This window comes from Microtus oregoni, unplaced genomic scaffold (assembly GCF_018167655.1).
Source record: "Microtus oregoni isolate MIOR12 unplaced genomic scaffold, Mior012 000032F_ref0000030, whole genome shotgun sequence".
In the NCBI taxonomy this organism is placed as follows: Eukaryota; Metazoa; Chordata; class Mammalia; order Rodentia; family Cricetidae; genus Microtus; species Microtus oregoni.
The window spans coordinates 8562501-8583140 of NW_024543091.1; the positions used below are offsets into that span (position 1 = coordinate 8562501).

The following is a 20640-nucleotide window of genomic DNA, read 5'->3' on the forward strand; positions in this document are numbered from 1 at the left end:
CTTACAGAGCTGTGAAGAGTTTAAACATTCTCTAATAAAAGCCCTCTAGGTTTCAGCAGGGAAGCCTGAAATCCAGCATTGAAATGACTTGCCCATAGTCCCTCAGCTGGATCCCTAGGGCCCATCTCTGCAGCTCCCAACTGAGAGCTCCCTGAATTTACACAAGGCCTGGGGAATTTACACAAGGCCTGGGGACTTAGAGCATCTTAGGACTCCTAGTTTATTGATCTCTGTATTTGATGTAAGAAGCCAAGGACCTCTTGGGACCTCGTGACTCCCAATCCAGAGCTCTCTGTATTTGTCACCTAAAACCCACCTCAACTCCTTATTGTAAGACCCTCTCTTGTCACCTTCATGTGTGGCCTTACTCATAAGAGAACAGTCCCATGTTACTGGCATCATTTAAATTCTTACTCACCTGGATATTTGAGCCTATTATCTATAAAGTATTAGGCAATCTTCTTCATCTTTGATTTTTTTACCATGAAATTGGTTTTTAAAAAAGCATTAAAATGAACAAAAAAATCACAATGGAAGTATCATCATATAAAAGTGTACTGTATTTATGCTGGCTGACTTGGAGGAACGACAGTCAATAAAAGGACTCGCCCAGGGACTGAAAATGTTTATTAACATTGACATTGCCCTTTCCTTGCTGTGTTTAGAGCCCAAACATCTGTGCTCTAAACCGTAGTTACGATGCATTTCTCTAGGGATGTCAACCCAAACTGAGCAGAGCCATCTATGGTGGGCTTAATAAATAAGAGAGGTCCAACTGCCACCCTGGAGCCACTAAATCACCGAGGCTAGCGCGCAAGTATAATGGAACATTCATCCATCCATCCATTTGGCCTTCCCTTCATCTACTCCTTCAACAGGAAATGGAAGTTGCCTTCTCTGTAAAGAGAGCCCGGCCTAGTGAAAAGACACTTACCAAATATATTTATGTGTACTTATAAACTATAACAAACAGGATGGATCGAATTCGTGGAGGCTAAAACTGGAGATGAGGTGGAGAAGTAGAATCAGACCAAGCAAAGTCTTGGGTAGGTAACAGTGATACACGAATTTTGCTCTGCGCGCAATGAAAAGTGTTTGGAAAGCTTTAAACTGGAGAATGACGTGATCCAAGCACTGTTTAGATTGCATTTCCTGCTGTGTAGAGAATGGGTTGCAAGTACGGAAATAAGCAAATTTGCAGAAGATGGCTAAGAGACATTGGTAATACCCAGGGAAGCTGTGAAAGGAGGTGGAGAGCGGGGAAGAGAGAGAAACGAGTCCATCTGAAACGTACATCAGAGTAGATGCCACGGAAGTCGGTGGAGGCTGGATGTGAGCATAAGAGGTCAAGGAGAACGCCAAGGTCACCGGCTAACACAGCCTGAGAGGAGGGCGGAGTAATCCAGTAAAGTGGAGAATGCTGGGGGACAACCAGAGACGGTGGGGACAATCGCAAGGACGATTCGGAGACCCAGATGTTCTCAGAGACAAACCTGAGAGTCATTGGTACACAGACAGAGGCTGAGAGCGCGCCTGTGAGTGGACTCACCTAAAATGAATTATGAAATGAACTGAAAAGCAAACTTCACAAAATGCCAATGTGTACGCGATGACACATGATAAAAACAGGAGAACAGGAACACAAGCCACAACTTGAGGGACTGGGGAAGTGAAGGCAGAGAGATTAGGTAACTGTTTTTCGCTTTGGAAGACTGACTAGAAAGAGGCAGTGACATCACTGGAGGCAGAAGAAGAGTCAAAAGCTCTGCTTATCATTTCCGTTTACTTGCTCTTTTTAAAGATTCGTTTCGTTTTATGTGCCCCATTCATGCTGTCTGGCAGCACAGACTTTCCTACCCCTGGCGTCTCATTCCTGTTTTTACCCCAAGATTCACTACTCTGCTTCTCTGATCTTTCAGCATTTACCCCTTTATCTGCGTTGGGGTTTTTATTAAGACCAATTAGGGACCATGCTACAGTCTAGCCTGTTGTCCCAACCTCGTTAGACCCGTGTAATCCTCATCAGTCACGTGTCTCCACTCAGTGTGTGCCCCACTGAGGAGATGGAGCTAAGGGATCCGTGAGGTCTGGCACTAAAACCCGTAATTATGGTACTTTGAGACTTGTTACATAACAATGTGAAAAACCAGCATGTCTATGAACACATAGAAAACTCACTTAGACCCACAATCACCCTCATACTACACGTGAAAGACCTAGAAATGTTAGTCAATCAGAAGCAGCTGGGCCGGGGAGATGGCTCAGTTGTGAGATGCCGGCTACATAAGCGTGAGAAAATGAGTCCAAGTCTCCAGCACCCACATAAAAGCTGGGTGTGGAGACACGCATCTGTAACAGAGAGGGGCTGACAGACAAACACCAGGGACAGATCCTGTTCAAACCAAAACAAAACAAGATGGAGTTCTGTAGTTAAGTCTAAAGCTTTTTTAAAAAAAATTAAAATAAAACCGAGAACAAAAGAAGATGCTCTGGCCTCCACGAATGCATGTACCTGCATACCACACACACACACACCACAGTCACAAACACACATGTACCTGCATACCACACACACACACACACACACACACCACAGTCACAAACACACGTGTACATGCTACCACACACACAACACAGTCACAAACACACATGTACATGCTACCACACACACACCACAGTCACAAACACGCATGTACATGCATACCACACACACACACACATCACACAGCACAGTCACAAACACGCATGTACATGCATACCACACACACAACACAGTCACAAACACACATGTACATGCTACCACACACACCACAGTCACAAACACGCATGTACATGCATACCACACACACACACCACAGTCACAAACACACATGTACATGCATACCACACACACAACACAGTCACAAACACACATGTACATGCTACCACACACACACCACAGTCACAAACACGCATGTACATGCATACCACACACACACACATCACACAGCACAGTCACAAACACGCATGTACATGCATACCACACACACACACACCACAGTCACAAACACATATGTACATGCATACCACACACACACATCACACAGCACAGTCACAAACACACGTGTACATGCTACCACACACACACCACACACCACAGTCACAAACACACGTGTACATGCTACCACACACACACCATAGTCACAAACACACGTGTACATGCTACCACACACACACACCACAGTCACAAACACACATGTACCTGCATACCACACACACACACACACCACACCACAGTCACAAACACACATGTACATGCTACCACACACACAACACAGTCACAAACACACATGTACCTGCATACCACACACACACACCACACACACCACAAAAGTCATTACCCCAAAATCCTGAAAATGAAAGCAATGCTTGGATGGAATTGGGATGGTTGATGTGAAACTCCCAAAGAGCCAATTTTTTAAAATTATGTAATAAAAACGGAAGGGAGGGAGGGAGAGAGGGAAGGAGGGGAAGAAATACATAATGACCAAATGCAATTTAAGTTATTCGAGAAAGGCTAGCAGGGAGAAACGACTGGCTGTGTTATCCTGTAAATGAACACGTTAGAGTTGGATAGTTGCTGAGGAACCCACAGGCTGTCTCACCGAAGCATCCTTTCCTGCCCTGAGGGACCGTGTGACTAAAACACGCACTTTCTGGTTATCTACAGTCACTACACACGAGACCTCTGACAGTGTCTTTCCGTAGTGATGTGGACATTATTTCACAGTTTTTCTACAAACAGAAGAAAATGAGGTTTCAAATTTCTCTCTTGAAAATCATTTCCCCCAGTTTTGTAATGGGAATGGTCACTGCCTCAAAAAATACAAACAAGGTATTTGATGGTGGCTTGTTCGAATAATGAGTCTGTCCCATCCATAGTCCTGATTCACTGCTAAAACAAGTAGGTGATAAAATATAAAGCCCCTGGACGCAAAGCAGGAGTTAAAGAAAGACAAAAACCAGAAGTGAGGCCACCGGCCAGAGCCAATTTCAAACATGCCTTTGAGTATACTGACCCCTAATGGCCGGCAATTTTGTTAACGGGGATCTATCTTTTTTTCTTGTAAGTCTCTTTTGGCATTTCATCAATAAGCACTTAGCGTTTGTTTTGAAAAGGATACAGATACCTTCTAAAATGCGAAAATTGTAAAATCACATTTATATCAAGACAAATAATAATTGTTATCATATATGCAAGCACTGTGCCTGGTCCAAGGTCTGGAACACACGCTCCTTATGTATTTGTAGATTACCTTTGCTGTTCATTGCTCTAGTGTGGATGACCTGAGGCTTAGAGCAATACAGGAACTAGAGAGCTGCCATTGATTCTGGACTGAGCTATAGGTCAAATGGGAGGTCAAAACAGCTCCCCTTTCCCACATCAGTGTTCTTGAGAAGTTAATTTCTAGGCCGTGGTCTTCCTGTCTTAAAATGGGCATAGCTGTGCCATTATCACAGAATTATCGATGAAAAATAAATGAGAACATATATACAAACTGTGTCTGTGCTTTCCCAGAGGAGATGTCAGCCTTCATAAAATTTACTACATTATATACTTGTTATATACTATAAATATATTTATTTTATTATAATAGTGTGTCAGTGCTTATACGGGGAGACTCTTGAAAATCAACATTTCTCATGGTGGCCAACAGTTCCTGCATCTTCTCCAATTTCATATTTTTCTAATGTCTAGATTTTTGTTTTAGTTATTACTATGCTAAGCTACGAATCAGGAAAATAAGCAAACACCTCCACTACAAATCTTACATATAGTATTTAAACACTTACGAATACTTAAGTATTATGAACACTTGCTGCATATATGAACCTCTTTTGTAACACTGCCTCCAATACAGTCTTCAGAGCCGTGTCGTGCGTCCAGAAAGATCAGCTAAATTGACAAGGTTGAAGCTGGTAGCTGTACAAACATCTGCAGACACCGCTGGCCACTGAGCAGATGTAAGAGTCTCATAGGACTCTAGCGCTGAGCCCTTAAGTCAGTCAGTCCCCACGGCTTGCCCACAGGATTCCTTCCTTACTCTGCTGCGGGTAGGTGCTATTTCACGCATCTCACCTGATCCATCATCTCGCACCTCTTCCAGGATCTACATAAAAACTGATTAAATATTAACTCGTCTGCCTATCACAAACTATAGAGTAATGTAAGTATTATAAACTCAATGACCAACATATCTCATAAATAGGTGACACTGATTTTTCTACTAATTTTAATTTGAGTGGCATGAATTTGCCATATAGCAATCTCCAAGCGCTGTTCTGTGGTGTTGTTGCCCACATTGTTGGCAACAGATCTCTGGAATTTCCTCTTGCAGAACAGAAACTACACCATCAGAACAACTCCACCTCCTTGTCCCACCCCTCCTTGGCATCCACCATTCCACCCTGTATTTCTCTGATATTCTATATCCTGAATATTGCATTTACTTGAGATCACACAGCAGTTGCCCTTTTGAGGCTGATTTCACTCAGAATAAAATCAAGGGTCACTTGAGTTGCAACTCATGTCTGAATAACGTTTTTCTCTAAGGTGAGAACCCCTTTACTTTTTTGAAGCATGAACAGATAAATAATTTTTGCCAATAATGAATTAGACCTGTGAATATTGCAACTCATATCAGATAGACCAGACAAATGCGCTTAATAGTTACACCAAGTATGACTCTTTCACCCGAACCTATAAAGGAGCACCGCAAGATTGAGGTGTGGCAGGCACACTAACCCATCACCTGGTCACGTTACTTTTAAATAGAGCAAGTTGTGTGCAGTGGTCCATGCCTGTGATCCCAGCACCCCGGAGACAGAGGCAGACATAATGAGACCCTCTTTAAAAAATAAAGAAAGAAAAAGAAAAGGTACCAACTAGAAAGATCCAAGAAGTTAAATGACTTAATAGCTCAAAAACAGAACTAAATTATTCCTCTGGGTTGCTCCCTTGTGGAGAGACAATTCTAAGAGGTCACAAAAACTGTATTTTATGTGCTTTCCAAAGGTCCTCTTATCAATAAGTCATGTTTGAATCAAGAATATTGTATTGTAGAAAAGGGAACATAGAGGAGCAGGGGAACAATACAACTAACACTGAAGACCTCTGAAAAGACCATATACAAAACTACTACCATATAGAAAACTACTACTTTAGAAGCTTCCTAAAATATATACATGTAAACATAAAAGAAATTAAAATGGAGTTTTCCTATAACTGGATGGGGGAATGGGGAGGATGCTACTTCCAGATACCAGAAACTAGCAAATAAAAAGCTCAGGTCCTGTTATGAGTTTCTTTTCTTTGTGTAGCCCCACAGCTCCCCCAAACATCACCGGCTATTACTAATGCTCCTGGTTGCCCTCCAGACCCTGTTACTGAAGACACCACATATTGAATTATAAGACGTGGAAAAATCAAACTAGTACCAATCTAGAAGTTTGTTCCCTACTCTCTGGAAGGTCCTAGATGTACCACTAGGGGAGGAAATTAACCAAGTCTTACTCAGTTGTGACCGTGTGTCTATCTACAGTAGTGAGTTGCCTAGCAAGACATGCCCGTGTGTGCAAACACATAGTTGCACAAATGTTATCTGAGCAACCAACCACTTGGTTTTAGGTAACCAACTACTTGGATTTAAAATCCACTCCTCAAGACAGAACTCATGCCAGGTACTATTAATTAGGCCAGAAGTCCACAGCTGGCTAGGTCACAAGCCCTAGAAGAGAACCTAATACCGTTATTCTGCTAAGTGGACGCAGAACTAAATTGTCTTCTAAGTTCCTATCTTGAAACCCATAGATTAATGCATGTCTCAGCCCTTATCAACAAAGCTTTTTATAGTAGACAGTAACTAACACGGAGGCCCACAATTGGTCAACATATAGAAAATAAGAGATTATGAAGTGATTAACTTCAAATGGAACATCTATGTCACACCCCCCTTACCCTCAAGGCTCAGGTATCACGGAAGAGAGGGTGGAAAAATTACAATTTTTACAATTACAAAGAGCCGACAGCAGCAGCCATGACAGGGCCACAGGACTCAAAAGTGGCTGTAACGGCATAAGCAATACAAGACAAGCCAAACAAAATCCCACCACGGATGAGGGCGGGGCTCCTAAAGTCCTACCCCTAGCTGGACAACTGTTGGCAATTGACGGCTGCTGGGGTTGGCCATTTGTAGTCCTGGGTACCATAGGAAAGCAGGATGAGCAAGCTATGGAGAGAGCAAGCCAGTCAGCGGCTCCCCTCCATGATCTCGGCATCTGCTCTGAATCCAGCTTCCTGCCTTACTTGAATTCCTGCTCTGACTTCTTCCAATGGCAGACTATGATGCTGAAGCAGAAGGGAAATCAACCCTTTCCTCTCCAAAGTGCTTACAGTCATGGTGTTTCATTGCAGCAATATAAATCCTAACTTAAAAAAAATAATAATGTATCTGAGGGAAGTTGAGGCAGAGAGCAACAGAGGGCACACTCTACTGCTCCTGCCTGTCCTTTTAGGTCACAGATGTGTACTTGAGGGAAGTAGATGGAGAAGGCAGGCAGGAACTCTGAGGAGAAAGACCTGAGGAACAGCATCAATGTGACTGTAAAGCCACGATTTCTTATAGCAAGAACAACGCAGGTTGGCCCAGTTGCTCATTTGAATCATTCTTGTGAAAGATAAAATGTGCCAGTTGGAGAATTTTGTGTTCAGTACTCAATCTTAGAAGAGTCAGCACATGCAATTAATAAGCACACATTTATTCTGTTTTAGAACAAAATGACAAAATGTTTAAACCTTCAAACAGGCTATGATTGAAAAAAGCAATGATTGTAATGAAGCCCACCCTATTGAGAAATATAGCAAATTAACAATAAGTCACTGGAATTGTCTAGATGGTCATGGTAATTTATTTCTGTTCATAGAATGACTTCGAAACTTTAACACGTGAACAATTTAAACAATTTTTATATTCTCCCCAAAAAAGTATATTTATACTCACATTCACTTGAACCTGAATGGACCAGTCCCCAAGGATTGGATGAGAAGATAATTGAAAAGTTTTGGAGATGACCCCGAGATCACCTTGCTGAGAAAACCACTGTTGAATCATGTTAGACTTTGGATCCTAAAACAAAAACCAAACCATTAGTGTTATCTGTGGAAGGCTGCCCAAGAGAAAGTGGATCCTACTTGGGAATGATGCCTGGCAGTACCCACCTTCCCTAGGCAGCCCAGAACTTTCCCCCAAAACATGGCACTAAGATAACATGATGGTTAAACTTCATTGTCAACTGGAGGAGAGTTTGAAGTCACCTAGGAGACACACCCCTGGCGGGGTGGGGGGAATCTGTGAAGGTATAACTGAGGACAGAAGACCCGCCATGAAGGTGGGCTCACTGCCGGGGCAGTGGTGGTGCACGCTTTTAATCCCAGCACTCGGGAGGCCGATGCAAGTGGATCTCTGTGAGTTTGAGGCCAGCCTGATCTACAAGAGCTAGTTCCAGGATAAGCACCAAAGCTATACAGAAAAACCCTGTCTCAAAAAAGAAAGAAAGAAAGAAAGAAAGAAAGAAAGAAAGAAAGAAAGAAAGAAGGAAGGAAGGAAGGAAGAAAGAAAGGGGCTCAACTCAGAGTGAATCAGGGGAGAAAAGAGAAGGGGAGCCTGAAGACAGGCGGCTTTCATCTCCCTCTGCATCCTGAACACAGATGTCATGCGACCAGCTACCTCATGCTCGTGCTACCATAGCGACACTGCATTTTACCACCACCATGGTCCCTGCCATGATGGACTGCACCCTCAAACTATGAGCCAACACTGACCCTTCTTTGAGGTGCTCCCACGGGCATTTTGTCACAGCCCTGAGAAAGGAAACAACACAGGGAGTTTTTGGAAAATGACAGATCTATATCACTAAGGAAAAGAAATCAAACTGTCTTCCTTTCCCATGACTTCTCCTGAGACCACGCAGATTCTGAGCCACCTTTTAATTCCTGATGCTATAGTTCCCTCTATAGAGGACACGCAGTGTGCACTCCAGCAAACCTACATCAGTGACTTAAAGAAATCCCCCTAATATACAAACCAGTGAAATATGAAAACCAGAACAGAGGGTCCTCAAGAAACAAAGCTAGAGTTACCACTTGGTCTGAGTCTGTCACTCCTCGGCAAACATCTGATGGAATCTAGGTCAACATACTTGCACGTCCATGTTTATTGAGCACTAGTCACAATAGCAAAGATATGAAAGCAGACTAAATGGCCATCTACATGGAAATGGATAAAGAAAATGTGGTATGTGTGCATGGTAAAGGAAGAAGGTCTGCCATCTGTGCCACTGGCAGGAAAGTAGACCAACTGAAGACAACGCGTTAAATGAAATGAGCTAGACTAACAAAGATAAGTACCTCATTCCCTCTCATACATGGAGTCTACATTTCAATATAGCGGGATTGGTGTGATGTGTGTGTCTGTCTGTCGGAAGGTCTGTCTGTGTCTCTTTGTGTGTTCTATGTAGAAATGGTACTATGTGGGGGGAGAAAGAACTCTAAAGGACAGAGAAATGAGAGGGAAAAGAACGAGTACCACTTTGGCCACCGTGCGCAGATATATATTCATCTCATATACGTATAACATGAAAGCGTCTTTGGGGAAGGGGAGGGAACCAGGGGAAAAGGGAAAAGGATGGATGATGGATGGTAACTATTAGCAGAATACAATGATATACATGCATGAAAATGTCATAAAAACCATGACTGTGTTTACTGGAAAAGAGGGAGGGAGGAAACGAGCTCTCACTGTGGAGTTATCACCCTCGTTCACTAAAGGCCCACTGTGCTGGGTTCTCCCGTTTACCTGTAATGATAATTCTTCAGTGACTAAGCCAGACTCGGAAAGACAAATAGCACATTTTCTCTCATACACGGAATCTACATTTCAGTATAGCAGGACTGGTGTGTGTGTGTGTGTGTGTGCACACGTGCCTGTGCATAATCTGATTTGAAAGTAGAAATGACACTATGAGGAGGGCGGAAAAAGGAGCAGAATTAACCTTTCCTTGCAGTTGAAAAGCTGACTGCTGGAGAGACTGAGTACACCCGACTGTGATTGACTGGCCTGGCCATACGCTAGCAGCAACACATGACGGGACTCGGGATTCAAACCCATGTACACTCATGTCAGAGAGCCTCTTAAGCAAGGGTCCACTTCCCATAACCTCATAGACAAGAACAGCTCCACGCAGCAACCACGCAAAGCGTTCTCCTCCCACACTCCCAGCCCTGCCGATTCTATCCCGTTCTCTTTCCGGTTTGTTTCCCACCACACCCCTCTCTCTAACTAAGGCCACCAATTCCACCCTTCCACTCCTGCCCACTCTCATCCGGAACAACTGATCCGACAATGAAGCATAGGGTTGAAATGCTTGACACAGACCCAGGCAAGCACACGGTGTCTGTTAGAATCATAGCAGGACCCGAGGTGAAGATGGCTTCACTGCCCGGAGTGGAGTCCTACACACTCGCAGGCCCATCTCTACCTTTAGGTTCGTCTTCTTCCCAATGTACAGATTCACTTGTCATGCACCACAAAAATCTAGCCCTCTGCACCTCTGTTGCATGGAATGTCCTCCCTCTCCTGTCTACCGGCAGTGTAAGCTCAGCTTCCTGTTTGCCTCTGGCAGCAGTGGCCTCTTTGAGGATAGCATCTGCACTGGCGTTTACTTTGAGGAGAGCCTCTGCACAGCTGGAGTTTATACTTCCTGACTTACAGTAAAAGGGAGCAAAATCCTTCTTTATGTATTTCATTTTTTAGAAAAAAGTTACAACAATGTGGACACTAAGAGAGACTTACAAATATCTAATCTACATGGGAAGTAGAAAGTAGAAAAAGACAAGATCTCCTGGGTAAATTGGGAGCATGGACACCTTGGGAGAGGATTGAAAGGGGAGGGGAGAGGCAGGGACGGGAGTAGAGAAAAATGTAGAGCTCAATAAATAGCAATAAAAAAAAATTTAAAAATCTTTGTTTCCAGCTACCCTATGAGCTCTTGAGAACAAGGAGCACACACTTTTTCTTATTCTCTATCCTTTGTCTAGACACAATGAGCTGGTCCAGTTATGAGAAACCAGAAAAAAAAATTCTCCTGGACAAGGGGCATGAAAGTTGGAAATAAATATGGTGCTGAGAACTAAGTGGGTAGTGTCAGCCAGAAACTTAAAATCTGTGACCGAAAACAGGTCACTGTCTTGTGGGCAAAGTCCTGGGTCAGCCATTGTAACCAGCAGTTGGCTGAGCCATACCTGCCGCAGCAGGATACACGGGGGAGCTGGGGAGTGAAAAGACTCGGGAAGAAATACAAATAGCTATAAATATGTGCTGTCTAGTGATTAAGGAAATAAAAACAATGAGTTACTGGGTTTCCTCAATCGACTGGACAGAGACTTAAGAAATGCTGAAACATTAATTCTCAGGGTTGCCTAAGGGAAAAGGATCACAAAAACGCTGCTGGTGATTATGGTGGCGGGGGCAGAGTTTTCTTCCAGATGGCATCAGGGCCCCTCAAGCAAAAGGAGGTGGAACTAATACTTCTGCTTCAAGAAGTTGCTCTTGGGGCTGGAGGGACAGAGTGGTGGAGCACAGCCATGGGATGCAGCCTCCTCATCTTAAATAGCTGCGCCCACTCATGTTTGCCGGCACTCACGCTCAGACAGGACACGCCGGCCAAGTCAGAAACAGCTGTATCCACACAAGGTGATTCACCTCCACTCAGAGCAAATTTTACAGCAGAATGTCCAGGGCAGAAGCCAGCTGTGCCAGCTGCCACCACAGTGTCTGATCCACTAAACTGCCTATAGAGGAGAATTGGGGGCAACATAGAACATGCTTTCCCCACTGCTAAATGGTTTCTGAGGCCCCTGACCTTCCTGAGGCCCGTTACTAAGGCAGGAAAGATGGATAGATAAAAGTCAGTGACCACCCTCAACATGCCGCGATGATAAATATTGCACCCTATCTATGATATCTTCACATATCAGCATCTTAATCACAGCCTTTTTTTTTTGTCTGAGACAAAGTTTCCTCTAACCAGCACCTCCAGTTACCCTCACCTCTTAATGCTCATCCCTTCACTCCCTGAGCTCCTGTGCCATGGCCTATTGTTTCCTCTGAATGCTTCAGGCCTTGGGATGCTCTGCCTCCTCTGATTTTATTTACTCATTCTTGTATTTCCCTCCAGGCTGTGCTCACACAGCTCTTCCCTGGCAACTCTAGGGAAAGCACTAAGGATTAACGCACTCTCTGCCCTGACTCTGGCTCTCCATGCCATGCACTGTCACACATACAGATACACAAATATCTATCCCCTCATATGTGCGTTTCTATGTTAACCTTCTTGCTACCTGCTGACAACCAAATTCAACATGAACAGGGACTTGTTCTGTTCAATGCCTGTTCCAGTTCCTGGAGTACAAAAATTCAGTGAGTAGCTGATGAATGGACAGACAGATCAGTAATGGAGCCAGCACTAGACACGAGCAGACAGACTCCACAGCCTGAACCCTTAGCCCAGCTTCTACCCCCTCCCTCCCCATTCAGAGGACCTCCGCCGTGTCGAGAAGGAAGCCCGTCTGAGGTGAAATACTAAGAAATGACTCATGCTAATAACATGAGCAAAACTCTCCAGACAGCTTGAGTGGAGTGGCTGGAAATCCTCCGTCTCTGTCTGCTGCTTACCTTGATGAAAATGTTCACCGGCAACTTATAAGGCTTGAAGTCTGATAAAAGTGTGAGCACACGAAACTTCACCTCTTGCTTGGGCTTATAGAATGCTTTGTCTGTCTGAATGAGGACAGACATTCTCTTGGTGTTAAACGATAAGCGTGTGCTGTTGGAGAACAAAAGCCCATCCTGGGAATGTCCAGTTACGTGTAGTTCATAAGTCTCGTCCGCACTGTCCAGAGGGAGCTGGGTGGGGAAAGAGCAGACAGAGCGAAGGCTCACCATTTCACCTTTAAAATATGTTAATTACAGGTTAGAATAGAAAATTTAAGCACATAGTATTATCAAAAGGAACCGTAGTGTTGGGGAAACTTCTTCATCATAGGCACTGAAGCTGAGCAATTGGTTTCCTCTTCTTTAAAATCCTACTCTGGCCGGGTGGTGGCGGCGCACGCCTTTAAACCCAGCACTCAGGAGACAGAGGCAGGCGAATCTCTGTGAGTTCGAAGCCAACCTGGTCTACAAGAGCTAGTTCCAGGACAGGCACCAAAGTACAGAGAAACCTTGTCTCGAAAACACAAAACAAAACAAAAAATCTTACTCTGTTCTTCAGTTAGAGCACAGAGTGTCTGGAACGAGGGACGCATGCCCCACAGCGGGCCCCTCAGCAGTATTACATCACCTTGCCATCTCCTGCGTTATCACTCACACTCGCCCCTGTTGAAGCTGGGTACCTAACTCCCTAGTAAATTTTCCCATCCTCTCTGTGTGAGGCACTCAGCCTGTGGAGGCTAAAATTTGTTTCCTCGCTGCTGAAATCACTCAAACCCTCCTCTGTGATGCTTTCTTTTCCTGAACCCTGTCCACCATGTGTCTTGCGGGCTGTGCCACCATTTTTTTTAATTAATAACAACAGACATCCTACCATCCACTATGAACAGACCAGAAGTCGTATTGAGCAGTTCACAGGTTCTACATCATTTGACCTCAAGGTAATCCCTCAACCTGATACCACACTCACCCTTCAACTGGATTCTCCTGCTGAAACCATTTCACCAAGAAAAAGGCTTAGAGAGCTGTGACAGGTACTCCAGGCCACCAGCTCACAGCCCAACCCTGCAAGCACTAGACTAATCTAGTAGCAACTTGGAGCAGTGGTTTTAAATATGTCCAGAAAGTCTCCAAACCACCTCTCTTCGAAAAATGGAGTCTGCACTGGGTCACCAAACAAGACATGGAAATAAAAGGAAAACTGATTGAGAACAGGAAGGGATAGGAGGGGGACAAGAAAGGGTAATGGATGATCAAAATACATATATATATAAATGTATGAAAATATCATAGTGAAGACTATTATGTGTAATTTTGGAATGTTAATTTTTAAAAAATTAAAAATCCACTGGGTCTGGTGGTACAAGCCTTTAAACCCAGCACTAAGGAAGCACAAGCAGACAGATCTCTATAAATTCATGGCCAGCCAGGAATATATGGTTACATAGTGAGAACCTGTCTTTAAAAATGCAGACAAAGAGCCGGGCGGTGGTGGCGCACGCCTTTAATCCCAGCACTCGGGAGGCAGAGGCAGGCGGATCTCTGTGAGTTCGAGACCAGCCTGGTCTACAAGAGCTAGTTCCAGGACAGGCTCCAAAACCACAGAGAAACCCTGTCTCGAAAAATCACAAAAAAAAAAAAAAAAAAAAAAAAAAAAATGCAGACAAAGGAAGAAAAAAACTCATTAAAACATGAGTAGGGCCAAACACTGAAGTGCTCTGATACTCGAGTTTATTGAAGAAAAATCCCTGCTAGGAGTTCTGAGGATATAATAGCCAATCTCTCTACAGAATGCTGCTCTTAAATATTTGAAAACTGCACCAAACTTACAAGAGATGTAAATAAGGAGCCAATAAAAAGGTCCATATGCCATAGTTACAATGTATTTCTTTTCGTTGTGGTTCTTTTGAGGATTTTGTTTTGTTTAGTTGTTTGTTTGTTTTCAAGACAGGGTTTCCCTGCGTAGCCTTGGTAATCCTTGAACTCACTCTATAGACCAGACTGGCTTCGAACTCAGTTCCATCTTCCTCTGCCTCCTGAATGCTGGGATTATAGAAATACACCACTATATCTGACTTGAAATGTATTTCTAAAACCAATTTTTTAACTTATTTATTTATTTATTTATTGAAACCAAATAATTTAAATAGATACTTACTGATGGAAGAGTAAGAGTCTTGAAAAAGCCTATAAAGGAAAAATGAGAAAGAAAAGGTATTTGTCAAAATTTAACTATAATGCTGCAGCACAAGACTTAAAAAACTCTAAGCACTCTGAGATATGGATAGAACCATAAACTTACTTGACCAAACCAAAACAGCTTTATTTTTTTATTTACCAAAAAAAAATTCATTTTAAATACCAACCTCAGTTCCCCCTCCTCCCCTTCTCCTATCCCACCGCCATCCACTCCTCTGAGGGGGTAAGGCTACCCTTGGGGAGTCAACAAAGTCTGGCACACCAAGTTATGGCAATACCAAGCCCCTCCCCTGTATATCAAGGCTGAGCAAGGTATCCCACCATAGGGAATTCCATAGGGAATGGGCTCCAAAAAGCCAGTTCATGCACCGGGGATAAGTCCTGGTTCCACTGCCAGCAGTCTACACACACATACACAGATTAAGCCACACAACTGTCACCCACATTCAGAGGGCCTAGTTTGGTCCCATGAACATTCCCCAGCTGTCAGTCCAGAGTCCATAAGCTCCCACAGCTGTCTCTGTTGTTTTCCTGATCCTGACCCCTCCCCTTGCTCATATAATCCTTTCTCCCTCTCTTCAACTGAACTCCAGGAGCTCAGCCCAGCACTTGGCTCAAAACAGCTTTTTTTATTTTAACTTTTTGTTCAGTTTTTATTGAGCTCTACATTTTTCTCTGCTCCCCTCGCTGTCTCTCCCCTCCCTATCAACCTTCTCCCAAGGTCCCCATGCTCCCAATTTACTCAGGAGATCTTGTCTTTTTCTACTTTCTACTTCCCATGTAGACTAGATCTATGTAAGTCTCTCTTAGTGTCCTGGTTGTTGTCTAAGTTATCTGGGATTGTGGTTTGTAGGCTGGCTTTCTTTGCTTTATGTTTTAAAACCACCTATAAATGAGTACATGTGATAATTATCTTTCTGTGTTTGGGTTACCTCACTCAAAATGGTGTTTTCTAGCTCCATCCCTTTTCTTGCACAATTTGAGCTGTCGTTACTTTTTTTTCTGCTGTGTAGTACTCCACTGTGTAAATGTACCACATTTTCCTTATCCATTCTTTGGTCAAGGAGCATTTAGGTTATTTCCAGGTTTTGGCTATGACAAACAAAGCTGCTATGAACATAGTTGAGCATATGTCCTTGTGGCACGATTGAGCATCCTTTGGATATATACTCAAAAGTGGTATTGCTGGGTCTTGAGAAATGTTGTTTCCTAATTTTCTGAGAAATCACCACACAGACATCCAGAGGGGCTGTATCATCTTGCATTCCCACGAGCAATGCAGAAGTGTTCCCTTTATCCTACAACCTCTCCAGCATAAGTTGTCATCAGTGTCAAAACAGCTTTATTAATGCCCAAAATAACCAAAAAGTTATAACCTATCCTTGTGGCAAATGTCATCAGTCAGTGGTCAAATCCCAGCAAGCCCCGTCCCCATCATCATCACTCACTGTCCCCAGGCTCTAACACTCTTGTGGTTACACATGTTTGAGGGACCCTTCAGAGAAGACACAGAGAAAGCCTGAGGCTCAGAGCTTATTGTTCTGGTTTACCTGGGGGTCGTAGTACAGGGAATAGAGCCCTGGGCTTCATGTCGTGTAGCATGTGCTCTGTACTGGGCTCCACCCCCAGTAAGGCTCACTTTTAATGTTCTCACATACTCATGATAAAGGAAGGTATTAGTCATGTCAGGGATGAGCTGGGACTCATCCGTGACTCATGATGATCAGGGTGGTACAGACTATTTTTCACGTACAGTTTCTAAAAGTAGACCTGATAATTTACCACATGCCAGTTTCTCATCAGAGCCATTTATTTCAAGGAAAAAAAATGGTTTCAAGTTCATTGACGAAGTACTTCTTCAAAGTTCCCATCGGATGTGATAATAGGCCCTAGGTTCTTTCATTGAAGACCTATTTGTTAAAGGAACCACAGTGTCTCTCTCCTCCCAGAAGTCATGTGTGTCTACCACGTGAGAGCAGGAAGATAACAGAACACGGCAGAATTAACTCTGCTGTGAAATCAGTCTCTGAAATCAGACCACATTCAGGGTTCTATTAAGAATTTGTGCTCTTCCTGCCCTCTCCTTGGGCCTGATTCTCCAGCTCAGTATTTTCATCCATAAAACAAAAATGCTAATATTTGTTCCAAACTCATATAGTGGTTTGTGGAAAGGCTGTTGTTGCCTGCAATATACAGAATGGTCCAGGACACACAGGAAGCAACTGGTACTCATCAGGGTATCAGAGAGCTTGGGGAGGCGTCCATCACGATATCAGTTTGCCTCTATGGCAGAGTTCTCCAGGTGTTTCTGAGGAAGCACGCCATCAATAAACACGTGGCATTTGTTACCAATACCAATCTACATTTATAAAGTGGGATGCATATTCCATCTCACTCAAGGTTTTAAATATCTAAAGCCTAAATTTCTTAGTCTTGCTCAAAAATCGTAATAGAAGTGGCTGAGTGTGGCGGTCCAGCCCCTGGGATGCTCAGGTGGAAAGATCACCTTGAGTCCGAGGTTAGCCTGGATTAGATAGCACATTCAACACCAGTGTGGGTTGCATACCAAAAACCTGCCTCGAAAATAAAATAAGTAAAACTTAGTATATTTTCTACCTTCACCACTATGAACAATCTTGCATATTCTCAAATGTGCACACATCCACTTCAAACACCACTCTTCCAGGCAACTCTAGAGAATATGAATAGGTTTGCAGGAGCCACCCGACAATTCACCACCATGACCACCCAGCATAGATCAGCTTATGTGATGGTTATAAGCTCTCCGGCAAAGAGCAGGCGTCTGGCACAATAGGACATTGGACAAAATCTGGACAAAATCTGGACAAAGTGATACAGAGAGACTGAGGACCAGGAGTGCTTTGAAGGGGTATCTACCTCAAGAGGTCAGAACACTGACCTCTCGTGCGTGGGATAGGAGGAGTCAGTCGGGTGAGGAAGGAGGAAGGAGAAGAGGCAGAGAAGAGAATGCCCGGCAGGGCGGGGCACTGGGACTCCACCAAAGCCAGGAACTGTCTGGGCTGAGCTCAGAGCTGAGAAACAGCAATTGTGAGATGGGTCCAACTTGACTATCACCTCTTGGTGGTTTTATTATTTTATTTAACAGAAAAAAATTAAATTTATGATGTTCTGATACATATGTAACCTGTGGGGTGACTGATTCAAGATGCGCTGCCTCACGGGTGACCATATTTGCTGTTAGAACAACTACCTCTTACTCTCACGGCAGTTTTCAAGTGTATGAAAATGCCACTGGGAATCATAGCCATGATGCACACTAAAACTTATTCCTCTTGTCTAACTGGAATCTTCTGTCCTTTGACCAACATCTCCCCTGAAGCTCCTTGCTGGATAGCCGCCATTTTACTTGCTGGATAACCGTCATTTTGCTTACTGGATAGCTGCCATTTTACTTGCTGGATAACCGCCATTTTACTTACTGGATAACCGCCATTTTACTTGCTGGATAGCCACCATTTTACTCTCCATTTAAGCTCAACATTTTAAGACCTTGTGTCTTAAATAACTCTATGTCCTCAGATTCACCCACATTGTTGCAAACGGCAGGCTCTCTTTCTCAGAGCTAAACGGTATTCCACTGTGAAGGGGAATAAAACAGACACTATCCTTCTTTACCCATTTATCTGTTATTTGACACTTAGGTTGTTACCTCCCCTTGCTATAGAGTTGTGAGGCAATAACAGGAAATGCAGGTGATGTCTTTTTGACAGGCTGATTTCATACCTGTTGGGGTTGAACACAGTTTATGCAGGAATAATCTATGTTCATTAAGCTTTTGCTTCTCATGGGATACATATATTCTGTGCTGAATTAAAGGGAAAATGAGAGGCTGTATCGGCAACTTGATTAAAAAAAACTTTTAAAGCTATATAAATACAACTTACTTCACAAACTTCTTTTAAGTTGTTGAAATACACTAACAGGCATGCTCTACACATACTTAGGAATGAGGAGGTAGTCCTCCCGGCATGAATTTGGGAACCGACTAATTTTAACAGATTAAAAGAGTCTATTAACCATGAATGTAGCTGGAGAGAAGATATACAAAGAGAACATAAGAGGGCAGAAAGTTAAATCTTAACAGACAATCACACAGGATCCATCAAAAGAGAAAAAAAAAGGGTACATGGAAAGTGATGGAGGGAAGAAAGGGAAGAAGGAAATGATATAATTACATTTTAATTTCAAACATTATATATATATATATGTACACACATGTGTGCGTGCGTGCATGCGTGTGTGTGTGTGTGTGTGTGTGTGTGTGTGTGTGTGTTGTTCAGTTGGAACCTCCAGCTCGGCACCTGCATGATCCAGAAAGTCCTACTACTGTCTATCTCTCCAAACCCTTCCCACTCAGAATCTCCGAACAAAGGGAAGGCACCAAAAAGCCCAGTTCCACATTCTTGGTGTCTACTGCAGCTTCCTCCCCTGAAGTTGCCAGCTGCCCAAGTCCCCACCTAAAACATACAGTTTTTGACTATACTTGAGCATAAACCCAGTTTGTGATGATTGCGTCATCATCCACAACCCCCCTCCCCGCACCTGCAGGCTATATAAGCTCCCTGCTTTAGATAGGGCATGTGACTTCTCCAGCCCCGATCTCTGGGACTGGAAAACCTACCCAGGAGTTGCTTTGCTCAAATATACCTGTGCCACCACCTAAAGGGATACCAGGTGCCTCTTTCTGGGTCAAGTACCCCGGGGTCCCCTGCCAAGCTGAGGCCTCAGCAGGGCAAGCCCGATCTGTTTCCGGAGCAGAGACATGCTCTGTTCTCGGGGACCTTTGTGTTAGGAGATGTCCTTCCTAAAGACTATCCCCATCCCATCATTCGACCCTAGGATATCTCAGGGGACAGCTTATCCTAGTCTTTGGTCTCTGGCACAGGCTCGGAAATGGACAAGAGCTGAGTCTAAACCCAATCCTCATTCACCCCTGGGGTGTCTGCTGCAAAATTTATCCAAACTGGGGCGGTCTCACACCGTACGCCCAAAACAAACGGTTTGAGCTCCCTTATCCAGGGTTTGTGAGTTCTGCACTTCCACACCTCCCTTTGCAGCCAGTGCTCAGCAGCCCAGGTTTTGTTGGCCAAGGTTGTGGCAACTCCAGGGGCCCTTTCACCCAGGGACTGACCCTGAGTTCTGCACCCCGACTGGGCAGCCTGAGTCCCTGGCACCTTCCCCTGTCTTCTTCCTTTTGTCTCTTCCCTGTTCCAAGATGGCTTTTCGCTCTCTCACTCTCCCCATTCCCCAGTAAACCTCCACTAACTCTGTTGTTAGTAGTGTTTTCTTGGCAGGGCCCGCCGAAAGGTATCCAATTTGCCGTTTTTTACTCACTAGACTCTCCCAGCATTTGGTCTGGCCACACTGGGATGCTAAAGGCCCACTCTACCCACAACCAACAGATCCTATCTCCCTGTTTGTTTCTGTCTGCTCTTCCACCCAACCATGCTGGGATCCGACCCACCTGCTCTACCCTCCTTGATCCCGCCTCCCCAGCAGGAGCCCCGATCTGGCTCCTCATTTCATTTCTCAGTCATCACCAGATTATTAGAAAAAAAAAATGGCTGAGGATGGTCCCCAAAGCCCCGCGCAG

The 20640-nt window shown here is 44.0% G+C and overlaps 1 protein-coding gene across 1 annotated transcript in view; it reads right to left on the bottom strand.

Annotated features, from left to right (window-relative positions):
* Positions 1-20640, bottom strand: part of Cd109 (CD109 molecule) — a 108632-nt gene that overhangs the window by 67786 nt on the left and 20206 nt on the right. Inside the window, exons 3-5 of the mRNA XM_041679661.1 lie at positions 14965-14993; positions 12771-13001; positions 8040-8165 (exon numbers count right to left, since the gene is read on the bottom strand). Of these exons, the coding sequence (XP_041535595.1) occupies positions 8040-8165; positions 12771-13001; positions 14965-14993 (386 nt within the window). The remainder of the gene's footprint in view (positions 1-8039; positions 8166-12770; positions 13002-14964; positions 14994-20640) is intronic.